The sequence below is a fragment of the Macrobrachium nipponense genome, chromosome 44 (genome assembly GCF_015104395.2).
Source record: "Macrobrachium nipponense isolate FS-2020 chromosome 44, ASM1510439v2, whole genome shotgun sequence".
Classification (NCBI taxonomy): Eukaryota; Metazoa; Arthropoda; class Malacostraca; order Decapoda; family Palaemonidae; genus Macrobrachium; species Macrobrachium nipponense.
Genome location: NC_087221.1, coordinates 50,294,911 through 50,309,271, shown reverse-complemented (window position 1 = coordinate 50,309,271; position 14,361 = coordinate 50,294,911). Strand labels below are relative to the sequence as shown.

At 38.0% G+C, this 14,361-nt stretch overlaps 1 protein-coding gene across 7 annotated transcripts in view; it reads right to left on the bottom strand.

The window, feature by feature from the left end:
- LOC135204350 (lachesin-like) overlaps window positions 1-14,361 on the bottom strand; it is a 238,990-nt gene that overhangs the window by 136,474 nt on the left and 88,155 nt on the right. For all 7 annotated transcript variants that reach the window (XM_064234547.1, XM_064234542.1, XM_064234541.1 and 4 more), the window contains one exon: window positions 13,434-13,544. In XM_064234547.1, the coding sequence (XP_064090617.1) occupies window positions 13,434-13,506 (73 nt within the window). In that variant the 5' untranslated portion in view covers window positions 13,507-13,544. The remainder of the gene's footprint in view (window positions 1-13,433; window positions 13,545-14,361) is intronic.

Sequence of the window (14,361 nt, the reverse complement as noted above, 5' to 3'; positions counted from 1 at the left end):
ACGTGTACCCTCCTTTGCTTTTGTCTTATACGTGACTTCCATATCTGTTGGGGTTCTTTTGATAATAACGAAAATCAGAAGACGACACTTACAAGCACCAGAACCAGCTTACCAGGATTGTTAAAAAAAATACTAAATAAAATCTACAGGGGAATACCAGATAAGGGGCATTACCACATGCTGGGACTTACGGCCTTAAAAAAAAGAAATAAATAAAATAAACCAGGCCCAGGGTAGGGGAGTGGGTCATGGGGTGGGGATGTAGGGGGGGGTGGGGTTGTTTCGGATTGGGGTAGGGGATGAGGGGGGGGGGGGGTGTAGCGGAAGGTTGGGGCGAATGGAGTCAAAAGAAAATTTTCAGGCCAAAGTTCCCGAATAACTTTCTCTGTCTGTCTGTCTGTCTCTCTCTTTCTCTCTCTCTCCATTACAGCTCCAGACTCAGCCGAGTTATCAAAGTCCTGAAAAGAGATACTGACAGAATGAGCACCGAGAGAGAGAGAGAGAGAGAGAGAGAGAGAGAGAGAGAGAGAGAGAGAGAGAGGTTCATAAGAAGGCGCTGCTTTCATCGCCAGAACAAATGAGAAATGAGATCCGTTCATGGCGAGAGCGGAATTCAACCCGAAAGGCTACTCCTTACTTATTGCTCTTATCTTTATTTGCTGGGGAACTTTGGGGGGGGGGGAGGGTTGGTCAGTGTGTGTGTGTGTGAGGCGGTTTCCAACAGACAAACAAACAAACATACAAAAAGTCATCTAGGCATTTTTGGGGGGACTCCTTTTAGAGCAAGCACTCCCTTGCAAGCAAAACAATTCTACGTTACAGGATCCGAATTTGCCACATTATTCATCGCTCTGGTCACCAAATTATGACCCGACCTTTGCCAAACAGTAGTGCTCCAACATTTGTGATCTGAATGCTGACCTGACCCGGGTTATCATTAACCTCTACTGGATTAACCTTTGACCTTTGACCCCAGGTGTCCTTAGTAAACATCTCTAGAGGTCTTTCCTTTGACCAGCACTAGAGTATATCATTGATATTTTCGGACAGGCTAATAATTAAACACAAAATCAAGATGGACAAAAATCTTTGTAAAAGTGTTAATGAGAAAGACGTACGCCTTAAAATAGCAAAAAAAAAAAAAAACAAAAAAAAAAAAAAAAAAAAAAAAAAAATTGATTATTCACATTTTTGATAACTGACGCAATGTTTTTTAAAGCTGGCTCATTGTATCCAAGTATTAACAAAATAGACATTCTCTCTCTCTCTCTCTCTCTCTCTCTCTCTCTCATCTCTCTCGTCTCTCTCTCTCTCTCTCTCTCTCTCTCAGTATTCTGCTAAGTCTGGCGATTTATTTTTCCCACTCTGTCCATCGCCATTGCTTTATTCTTATATTTACAAAATCATTTTTCTGCACCTTGCATACTTCTTTTTGTCCTTGACATCTTTCGTTTTGGTCAGTATTATTTCTCCGTCTTCCTTCTTGCGAACACTACAATTGAATGACTTTCTTCTCTGTCCTTTATCCCATCTCCTCCTCCACACTTCGGCATCTATATTCCTCCCATTTTATTTGCACTGTTTCTCATTCTCCGCATATATATATCGCATCCTTCCATATTCTTTAATTCTCACCCTCCTTTTTCTCTCTCTTTATTCTCTTTCCTCTTCTTACACTTCTTTCTGTACTGCTTCTTCCTCCTCGTCATCATATTATAGTTGCCTCTTCTTTCCGATGCCTGGCATTTCTTCTCTATTTCATTGTGTTGTTCTGTTATTCTTAAGGGTTCCTTCACTTTCAATGAACATAATATACAACTTTTTTCATTTAGCTCTCTCTCTCTCTCTCTCTCTCTCTCTCTCTCTCTCTCTCTCTCTCATACTACATCCCCATTCCTTTCTCCTTTCCATCCTAACATTCTCCAGTCTCTTTACTCTTCCTTACCCTTTCCTCCTCTTCCTCAACCAACTCCTCCTTCTCCTATTCTTCTTCCTCCTCCTCCTCAACCACTCCTCTCTTCTCCTCTTCTCCTTCCTCCTCCCCTCTCTCCTCCTCGTCCTTCTCTTCTCCTCAACCAACTCTCTTCTCCTCCTCCTCAACCAACTCCTCTCCTAATCCTCTCCTCCTCCTCTCAACCACTCCACCTCCTCTTCCTCACCTTTTTTCTTCTTCCTCCTCCTCCTCCTCAACCAACTCCTCCTTTTCCTCCTCCTCAACCAACTCCTCCTCCTATTCTTCTTCCTCCTCCTCCTCCTCCTCCTCCTCCTCCTCCTCCTCCTCCTCAACCAACTCCTCCTTCTCCTATTCTTCTTCCTCCTCCTCCTCAACCAACTCCTCCTTCTCCTCTTCTTCCTCCTCCTCCTCAACTCCTCCGCCTCCTCTACCTCCTCCCTCAAAGGATAAATAGTTCCCCCCTCCACCGACCCGATAAAAAGCGCAAGAGCGGATCCGCGAATGATGAATAGCGAAAGGGCGGTGAGCATTCTTCATTGGAGTCACGTCTCGTCGTTAATTGCTAATAAACGACAGGATAAGCACACAGCCGTAATGTGGATATTTCCTGCCCATTAGAATAGGTCGGGGGCGGGGGTGGGGGGTAGGGGGGTTAGGGGGTCATGTAATCGCTCATCTGGTTTTTGTTTTTGTTTTGTTTATGTTTGAATTCGTATCTCGTCAATGCGTGTATGCATGTATATGTGTATGCATGTATATACTGCCAGATTGTATGTGCTAGCGTGCATGTCATTACTGATGTGTTTTGATGAGTAGCGGTCACATTTTTCACACACAAAAAAATCTAAATATCTACTAAACAAACAAATCTAAACTTTCACTATAAAAATGTAAACATTCACTAAAAAATCTAAACATCCACTAAAAATTCTAAACATCCAATACAAAAATCTAAATATCGACTGAAAAAATCTAAACATTCGCTACAAAAATCTAAACATCCACTAAAAATTCTAAATATTTACTAAAAGATCTAAAAATTTACTAAAAACTTAAACATCCACTAAAAATATCTAAACATTCACTACATAAAATCTAGACATCCACTAAAAAATCTAAACATCCACTAAAAAAATGTAAACATCCACTAAAAATTCTAAACATCCACTAAAAAAATCTAAACATCCATTAAACAATCTATACATCCACTAAAACAAATCTAAACATCCACTCAAAAAATTTAAACATCCACTCAAAAAATCTAAACATCCACTCAAAAAAGTTAAACATCCACTCAAAAACAATCTAAACATCCACTAAAATACAACCTAAAATCCAGAAAAAACCTAAACACCCACTAAAAAAAATCTAAACATCCACTGAAAAAAAAAATATAAACATCCACTAAAAAATCCAAACTTCTACTAGAATACAACATAAACATAAAAAAAAAAGTCGAAACACCCACACAGACGCCTGTCGAAGAGGACCAGCAAACCTCAAACCCAATTTCCTTGTGGAAGGCGACGCCAATGACTAATTCGGCTCTGGAGTCTGTTGACTGGTATCAAAATGAAGCCAAGACTCGCAGGCGAAGAGGCTAAGATATATGGCCTCATTGTCCCATTAATTACATACACGTGTCAGAGCAGACTCCCCCCCACCCACCTCTCCTGCATCTCCCCCTTCTCACAGCCCCAGTACTCCCCCCCAACCCCCCCCAAACCCCCCTGAAGCCGAGATTTTAAGGGGAAGAAGGGGGGGGGGGGTGGGGGGACAAGAGTTTTGATATGAAAGAGGTGCAGCGACAGTCCATAGAGAAGACTGCTGTGATGGTATTGCTGAAAACAATACCTCTTATTATTATTATTATTATTATTATTATTATTATTTTATTATTATTATTATTATTATCGTTATCATTACGGGGTGTACTGGTCACATCAACGTGATATTTGTCGTAAACACGTTGTCAACTTATTGCAGACATAACCCAAACATGTTTAAGGCAAGTTAACCACTGTAAGTAGAGGAAATACTCGTATCTTTGAAGCCCTAATTAGGACCACCAGTAAGTCGCTGACTTGTACTCAACATGTTTGTGACATGTGTGCCATAAGTTGCATACATGTGTTGACGACATTTAAATTAAGCGTGGACGCACAGTTACGTTTTTTTAATGTCTTTTAAACGCGCAACTCAAATGTGCAAAGAAATCAGGAAGCCGAGATGTGTTTAGGGCATAATATTGAAATGAGTATCATTATAAATAAGCCAATAGACGCACGATTAGAAAAATCTATTCGCCTGAAGCGTTCGTCTAATCTACACCAAAATGCCTTAGCATGTTTAACTCATATTTTCATCGCTGATATACCTCTCATCGGGACTTGAAGTTATCCAGATTCGCTGTTCTCTTTCTCACCCAGAAAAACAAACCAACTCAATCTCTGATGACGTCACCGTTCAGAAGGCATCGTCTGCTAGGATATAACTTTTCTCGTAAGATTCTTACAAACTCCCTCTCTCTACTTTTACCTAGAATGTGGGGCGGTACATCACGCGGCCAGTAACATTGTAAATCTGTAGCGAAACTAGATTATTAGTGTAAAGACGTGAACATCTAGCCATAATGCGTTGTGTGCATACATATAAGTAAGGGATCGTGTATATGTATATATACATAATGTATATATATATATATATATATATATATATCTATATATATATATATAGATATATATATATATATATATATATATATATATATATATATATATACATAAGATATATATATATGTATATATGTGTATGTATAAAATATATGCATGTGTATGTGAAAAGAAACGTAAACACACAAACAGTACACACACACAAACACGACTATGTCTCTGCCTCTACATAATCCAGGATACTTTTATGCAAATCTGCTGTATCCTTTGGCCTTTACTAACACTGATGTTCATTTTACTCGTCATAATCTATGAAAAAGAGTACAAAGGGCGACTAAGCTTCTTCGGCGCAATGGAGTTTTCTGTACAGCGGATAATGTTGTATAAAACTCTCAGTCACGGCCACTGAGCCTCTCTGCTGCGGCTCATGAAACTTTCACCCACGGCGCGGTGGTGGCCTGTGTTGTTGGCACCTAAAGCGATGCCAGACGCACGATCATGGCTAACTTTAACCTTGAATTAGATCAAAACTGCTGAGGCTGGATGGCTACAATTTGGTATGTTTGATGATTGGAGGGTGGACGATCAACATACCAGTTTGCAGCCCTCTAGCCACAGTAGTGTTTTAAAGATGTGAGGACGGACGGACAAACAGCCATCGCAATAGCTTGTTTTTACAGAAAACTTAAAATTGGGGAAATTTAATTACTTCTAGAAATATACTGCCCTACTTCTTGACCGTTCTCTTAATGGTCTGAGCATACAAACGAGATAAAAAAAAATTATATGTAAGAAAGTTTCCCTTCGACCTTTCCATCCCTCCTTCCTGCCGTCCTACAGGAGCCACCCGAGATACGAGTCCCCTGGGGGAAGGAGGAGGAGGAGGAGGAGGATGAAGGTGTGTGTGAGGCTTGGTGGGGGAGGGGGAGGAGGGAGGGGAGAAGAGAGAGAGAGAGCCCCGAGACCTGAGCTAACCTGGAACCACCTGGCGGAAATGAAGGTGTCCCTCATCCATCTCACGAACTGTCATCCTGACGTCACGGCCTTCGGGAGGGAGGATAATGGCTCTATGTTCCACGATCCCTTTTCGAAACTGACTCGACCGGATTTTTTCCCCATTTTGGCCGCTCTACTACAAGGCTGTTAGGTTTTGGTGCAGACATCGGAAATACGCTGGGAATATATATGTACAAATATATATATATATATATATATATATATACATATATATATATATATATATATATATATGTATATATAAATATATATATACACACACATATATATATCATATATATATATATATATATATATATAGAGATATATATATATATATATAGAGAGAGAGAGAGAGAGAGAGAGAGAGAATCTTGGCGATTCATATCTTTACCAGAGGAACACGAGTCTTTACGACATCAGTAAAAAAGAAAAAAATACACATACACAAAGCAACGTTTTGAGAATGCGTGTGTTAAAGTTTTAACAAAGACATCAAAGCTACGATTCTGAAAAACCAGCCTGAGAAAATGATCTCATGAGAAAAGGATGAATACTTCGTCATTCTTAAATTGCATAAAAGTCACCTATATAAAAAGACTGAGAAATTGTATATAAGCTAGAGAGAACGCAGAAAGTGTTGCTCTAAATAGGCATTCTTGAGCCAATCTTGACAATATTGTTCCTAAAACAACAAAGTTTTATAACACCTTTCAAAATTGCAAATATGGGGTTAGCAGAGTAATCAATTATTCACTCGGGTTATTCCGCCAATCAAAATCTCCCACACGTTGGCCAGCGCTGTCAGTGTACCTCACGCGATGCACTGTAGGCATTACTCTAGGTTCTTTGCAGCGAGCATACGGCTCCCAGATGCAACCCATTTCATTCCGTTTGTCACACCTCCGTTCATATTCTCTTTCTTCCATCTTACATTCCACCATCTCCTAACGACTGTTTCGATATCATTTCCAGCGCTTTATTCTTTATTCCAATTCCATTTTCAAAATTGAGTTACCCATCACATTCTTGGAGATTTTAGTGTCAGCCTTTCCCCTGCTATCATGTTTTTGTTATTCAAGACGTTGTGGCACCTCTCAAACATCTTAAAAGGAAGACTGCCAACAGACAGGATGTTTTCTTGATGGTGGGCCGTTACAGAGGCTCCTCCACTCGCATTCCAGCAGGACCTTTACATAAGAACGAGAAAGTGGGATGTCGGACTTGTTTTTGACGCCTTCTCCTCATTTTGGTATTTGAGCAAGACCTTTCATTTCCTCCTTAGCCGCCGTTTCCTTTGGACAGTTTCGTATTTCGGGAAAAAAAAAACCGCTCGGTGTCGGGAGGAGGCAGTTCTTTGACGTTTGGATACGAGAAAACACAAACTTTCAATACGAAAATACGTTACTGAAAAAAATGTGCGTATCTCTTGCCGTAGATGTTTTTCTGGGAAGTGTAATATCTTTCCTTTCATTCTTCGTGATGATATATTCAGCGCGAAAAATAAATGAACGGGTGAGAAAATAATGCAGTTTTACGTGCACAGAAGACTAAAAAAAAAAAAAATTAAAAATTAAATGAGATACAATGATCTAAAGGAGACGGCAGGGTTTGCCTCGAAATTAAAATGAAACGAACAGTTATCATCAAGATACGAAGTGTCTGCAGTAAATTGGAAGGCAATCCTACATCACAGAATTAATTACAGAGCGCAAACCAACAGGAATTGCAATTTTTATCATCAAAGATTTCACTCTTTTAAAATAAGAGGTCTTTTGTTCATTGTCTTATTTGTGAAGGTTTTTTTCGTACGTTTTCAAAAGGTGACCTCCGCAAGTGTATCTTATCAGAGCTTTGTTTGAACCAAGGAGAAACTATTACTTCCGAAAGTGTATATTATTAGAGCTCTGCTTGACCCATAATACTTTCACAAGTGTATATTATCAGCTTTGTTTGAACCAAGGAAAAACTGTTACTTTCACAAGTGTATATTATTAGAACTTTGTTTTAACCAATGAGAAAATATTACTTTCGAAAGTGTATATTATTAGAGCTTAGTTTTAACTAAGGAGAAACTATTACTTTCGCATGTGTATATTATTAGAGCTTTGTTTTAACTAAGGAGAGACTATTACTTTCGAAAGTGTATATTATTAGAGCTTTGTTTTAACCAAGGAGAAAATATTACTCTCGAAAGTGTATATTATTAGAGCTTTGTTTTAACCAAGGAGAAACTATTACTCTCGCAAGTGTATATTATTAGAGCTTTGTTTTAACTAAGGAGAAAACATTACTCTCGAAAGTGTATATTATTAGAGCTTTGTTTTAACTAAGGAGAAAACATTATTCTCGAAAGTGTATATTATTAGAGCTTTGTTTTAACCAAGGAGAAACTATTACTCTCGAAAGTGTATATTATTAGAGCTTTGTTTTAACCAAGGAGAAAATATTACTCTCGTAAGTGTATATTATTAGAGCTTTGTTTTAACTAAGGAGAAAATATTACTCTCGAAAGTGTATATTATTAGAGCTTTGTTTTAACTAAGGAACAAACATTACTCTCGAAAGTGTATATTATTAGAGCTTTGTTTTAACTAAGGAGAAAATATTACTCTCGAAAGTGTATATTATTAGAGCTTTGTTTTAACTAAGGAGAAAATATTACTCTCGAAAGTGTATATTATTAGAGCTTGGTTTTAACTAAGGAGAAACTATTACTTTTGCAAATGTATATTATTAGAGCTTTGTTTTAACCAAGGAGAAAATATTACTCTTGAAAGTGTATATTATTAGAGCTTTGTTTTAACCAAGGAGAAAATATTACTCTTGAAAGTGTATATTATTAGAGCTTTGTTTTAACTAAGGAGAAAATATTACTCTCGAAAGTGTATATTATTAGAGCTTGGTTTTAACTAAGGAGAAAATATTACTCTCGAAAGTGTATATTATTAGAGCTTTGTTTTAACCAAGGAGAAAATATTACCCTCGAAAGTGTATATTATTAGAGCTTTGTTTTAACCAAGGAGAAACTATTACTTTCGCTGTGTATATTATTAGAGCTTTGTTTTAACTAAGGAGAAAATATTACTCTTGAAAGTGTATATTATTAGAGCTTGGTTTTAACTAAGGAGAAACTATCACTTTTGCAAATGTATATTATTAGAGCTTTGTTTTAACCAAGGAGAAAATATTACCCTCGAAAGTGTATATTATTAGAGCTTTGTTTTAACCAAGGAGAAACTATTACTTTCGCTGTGTATATTATTAGAGCTTGGTTTTAACTAAGGAGAAAATATTACTTTCGAAAGTGTATATTATTAGAGCTTGGTTTTAACAAAGGAGAAAATATTACTTTCGCAAGTGTATATTATTAGAGCTTTGTTTTAACCAAGGAGAAAATATTACTCTCGAAAGTGTATATTATTATAGCTTTGTTTTAACCAAGAAGAAACTATTACTTTCACAAGTGTATATTATTAGAGCTTTGTTTTAACCAAGGAGAAAATATTACTCTCGCAAGCGTATATTATCAGAGCTTTGTTTGAACCAAGGAAAGAATATTTCTTTCGCAATGTATATTATTAGAGTTTGGTTTTAACCAAGGAGAAAATATTACTTTCACAATTGTATATTATTAGAGCTTTGTTTGAACCAAGGAGAAAATATTACAAAGTAAACCACATTCGACTTTCTCCTTACCGAATTTTATGAAATTTGCGATTTGGCTCCTAAATTGTAGTGATACCTTTAGAATAAACACACTTATCGGCTGTCTCCTTTGTCTCACAATTATTTATTGACATATCTCTTCTTCGTTTTGCATCATTCCACTTGGGTTTTCCTTCCGCTACATATAAATAATAATTCCATTCATTCCCTGAAACTCCCAAATTCACGAGCCATCCATTCATTTTATTCATTCCCCCAGGATATATATTTCGGGGTCTCTACCCCCCCAAATTACTCCTCGCCTAACCAAGGACCTCTACATGAAGCGTTTCCAGACTACCCCCCCCCCCCCCCCCCCCCACCCCCCCCCCCCCCCCCCCCCCTCATTAGTTTCTACGTCTGGTCTTCACCTACTTCCTCCTAATGTGTTACTTGCATCACCTCCTCAATGAACAGAATCGTTGTAATCATTTACGCTTTACTAGAAAGACATCCAGCGTCTAACTTTCACGCCATCCACGCGATGAACAGATATACATCCAGCTGTTTCACTTTTTATTTTTGTATCTCTCTCTCTCTCTCTCTCTCTCTCTCTCTCTCTCTTGTAACTACATTTGTTTTTAATGCTCTCTCTCTTATTTTCTCGTATCTCTATATCTCTCTTTCCCCTTATAACTACGTGTGTTTTCTCCTCTCTCTCTCTGCGTTTTCGCGACTTTCTCTTTAAGCTACACCATCATTCTCTCTCGTATTTTATCACTATCTCTCTCTCTTTCCCCTTACAACTATATTTGTTTTTTCTATCTCTATCTCTCTCTCTCTCTCTCTCTCTCTCTCTCCCCTTACAAATCCATTTGTTTTTCCTATTTCTCTGTCTCTCTGTCTCTCTCTCTGCGTTTGCGACTTTCTCTTTAAGCTACAACATCATTCCCTAGCTCTCTCTCTCTCTCGTATTTTCTTGCTATCTCTCTCTCTCTTTCCCCTTACAACTCCATTTGTTTTTCCTATCTCTCTCTCTCTCTCTCTCTCTCTCCTTCGCAGTCGCGTCTAAGCTCACATCTCTCTCTCTCTCTCTCTCTCTATCTTCTCTCTCTCTCTCTCTCTCTCTCTCTCTCTTTCCCCTAACAACTCCATTTGTTTTTCCTATCTCCCTCTCTCTTTCTGCGTTCGCGACTTTCTCTTTAAGCTACACCATCACTCTCTCTCTCTCTCTCTCTCTCTCTCTCTCTCTCTCTCTCTCTCTCTCTCTCCCCGCAGCATTGATTTCACCAGGTTGCTCTTCCGCATTTTCCCCGACAAACATTTATCCAACACTTTCTTACGGCAAAACAATCCAGCGAACTTTCCCTCAGCACAGTTTTCCCCCAACACAGCGTAGTTGCGGTCACCCCTCCACACCTACGCCATCATTACACGCTGCGATTCACGCACTTGCATTCCTGTATCAATGTTCTTTGTGATCTGTTGCGCTACTCACTTGTTTTGCAGTTAAATTAAGCATCTTTTATTTATTTTTTTACATTTAAAATTATGCAACTTTTATTTATTTTTTGCAATTAAAATTATGTCGCTTTGATTATTTATTGCAGTTGAAATTTAGCACCTTTATTTTTTTGTAGTTAAAATGATGCACATTTATTTCTATTTTTTGCAGTTAAAATCATGTAACTTTATATTTTTGCAGTTAAAATTATGCACCTTTATTTATTTTGCAGTTAAAATTGTGCCCCTTTTATTTATTTTTTGCAGTTAAAATTATACATATTTATTAATTTTTGGCAGTCAATATTAAGCACCTTTATTTATTTATTTTTGCAGTTAAAATGATGCACATTTATTTAATTTAACTGCAGTTAAAATTGTGCACCTTTATTTTTTTTTTTTTTTTGCAGTTAAAATTGTGAACCTTTATGTAATTTATCATATGCATTGCGTTACAGCGGGAGTAGGATCCTCTACAAAACCGAAGTACATTCCAACTATTTACTTATTATAACAAACAGCCAATATTAATGCGAGTGAATATTGTTTCCATACTTAAACTATAGAGAGTCCATGCCATGACCTAAAGAAATGTTATTGCTGTTCCAGGCATAATATAAAGAGAAAATTTAAGTAAGTTCCAAAAACGCCGCCAATAAGATTACCGTAGTATTCCCAAAGAACTTCCGCGTTACTCACGTTTTCTTTCATACGCACCAGGAAGCGATTAGCGTGATTACCCATATTCTTTAAAAGTCATTTACCGTTTTCTTTGCAAACTGCAGGATATTGCCTTTTTTATTTAAGTAAGCATCAATGACAATAACATCAAGCGAAGCGATAAGAGAAAAGATTCATGAATACATATAATCGAAAGGGCTACATAAAGCTAAATACTGCTTTCCCTAAACAATCACCGCTTTAAAATGACATAAAAATAAATAAAAGTTGTCTCAAAACTATACAAATTTGGAAGGCATATTACACTTAAGCTGTAGAAACGTATTTTTCTACCTCATCTTTTGAAACAGAAGAATATATTCTAAGAGAGAGATACAAATCATTCGGCGAAGGTCACCAAACACTTGACGAGAGAGAGAGAGAGAGAGAGAGAGAGAGAGAGAGAGAGAGAGAGAGAGAGAGAGAGAGAGAGAGAGAAGGGAAGCAGCCCTCATCATTCCTAATTATCGCAAAGCTTCGGTTGGCAGACTTGACTAAATCGTTCGACCCGACTTCGACGAAACTTGTCACGGTTAAGAACGCTGGAGGAGGAGGAGGAGGAGGAGGAGGAGGGAGGAGGAGGTTGATGGAGAGAGGGAGGAGGATGAGGTAAAAGGAGAGAGAGAGGGAGGAGGAGGTAAAAGGAGAGAGAGAGAGGGAAGAGGAGAAGAGTTGGAGTCGAAAGTTCCAATCTGCCATGAAAAGCAGATTTCCTGAGGAGCGACTGAGGAGGAAAAGAGACGAGGAATGACGGACCAAAGGAAAGAGAGAGAGAGAGAGAGAGAGAGAGAGAGAGAGAGAGAGAGAGAGAGAGAGAGGAGAGAGTATCTACCCTGCTGATGATGAAATGCAACCTCCAATTACGATTACCGATTGCAATCCCGGAGACTTACGAAGACGTAGCTTGGAGACATCAAGAAACTTGCGCATTTCACATCGACTTTGTTTTATTTGAACTCTTTAGATTATTTGTTTAAAGACAACGGGAGAGGTTTTGCTGTACTTAAAAATCAATTCTTTCTCTATGTGAGGAGACCTTAGGGAGTCAGCCAAAAGGTATCTTCATCTCTGAGGAAAAACGCCTTAAAGTGATTTAAAGAAATGATTGGAAATGAAACGGACGAACACTAAAATATGACGAAATTCGCAAAAGAAGAATCAAAATTCGATCCCCGAAAAGAATATAACCGTATCGCAAACGAATACAGTATTACACAGCGAGTGTAGTTATCATATTGAAACGAAGGCATAAAATATCGCGTAGAGAAGAAACTCCTATAGAAATAATTGCTAATAATTGTAGACATAATTCACTTGAAGTATAAATTCATAAAAAAGGTAGATGTATCAATCCTACAGGTAAATTCAACAATAAATATCCGTTATCATAAAAGTATTCAACATAAAACAATGAAAATACGAAAAAATTCAGTAAAGAGCTCCAAGTCTAACTGACCTTTTGCGCTGTTTCGAAAGGTCAGTAGGCTATCCTTTTTGTGTTAAGAGAGAATTAAAGAAAATCAGATGAACCAATATTGAGAGAGAGAGAGAGAGAGAGAGAGAGAGAGAGAGAGAGAGAGAGAGAGAGAGAATTAAGGAAAATTACATAAAGCAATATTCACAGTCATGGACATAGACGAAAATTCTTACAAAGCACAAGCACAGAGAGAGAGAGAGAGAGAGAGAGAGAGAGAGAGAGAGAGAGCCGGGGAAAATATTAAACAAAATGTAATGTTTATGGGCTCCTTAGGAAAGTGAGAGGAAGTGGGGCCGGTGAAAATGCAAAAAATAAATTTTAAAATTCAAGGAAAACTTAAAAAAAAAAAAAATCTCAAGAGGACCAAGATATCGCATCGGCCTGGAGCGGCTCTCTCAAAACACTTACCGCCGATTGTGGCACCATTGTGCGAAGGAAAGACTTGTCAATTAGTTCTACTTACCGTGAGTAGCGAGGAGAACTGGTAGCATCCGGGCCCACGGGGACCAAACGTGTCGGCGACCGGCAGACATCATCTTCGCCCTGCTGTTTTAATTTTGTTTTTTGCTTTGGCCTGCGAGAAGACAAAGAGAAATGCGCAGTCAGTCTTAATGTCCTTGGTGTGTGTGTGTGTATGTTTTTTTTTATTTCTTATTAATATTTTTTGTTTGTGCTTTTTTATGAGGAGAAATATTCACCTACACCCTTCATTTTAACAGTCCGTCAAGAGCATATGAGCATATGAAAACTGCAAACCTCCGCCAAGGCTGAGCAATCAGCACTTTCAAAAGGTTTCCCCCCCACCCCCCTTCTTCTCAAAAGAGACACTCTGACCCATCCCAGAATCTACCCACACGATGCCATTCACAATGCCCATGTTAGGTCAAATTTTCGTAAAATTCCGCACGTAAGTTTTTGCTTGATTCAGCTAGAAAAAAAAAAGACAGACAGGCAGAGAGACAATCAATAAATAAATTAACCTTCTATATTTCAAACTTGAAGGATCAATAGGCCAGCTTGACTAACGCTAATAAAGAGCACAGTGACACGAATCCAATGAGAGCCAGATGGATCATAATTACACATAAATGAAATTATATGAACTTTTTATTTATCAGTTTTTGCTTGACGAAAAAAGGAAAACATTGTCAATTCTATTTAGTAAAAGAACAAAAACTACGTTAACCCTTATAAATGAACAGAGAGGAATATAGTTTTCAGAGTGAAACGAGAGAGAAAAGTCGTGAGAGAAGTACAATAAAACAAAAAAATAAAATAAAAAAGTTGGTGGACAGAAATTGATGGCAAAAGAATTTTTTTTATCGTCCTTGGAAGGTGGTGGGATGGAGAAGGCTTATCAAGGATCGTAGGGGGGGGGGGGGGGGGGTGGG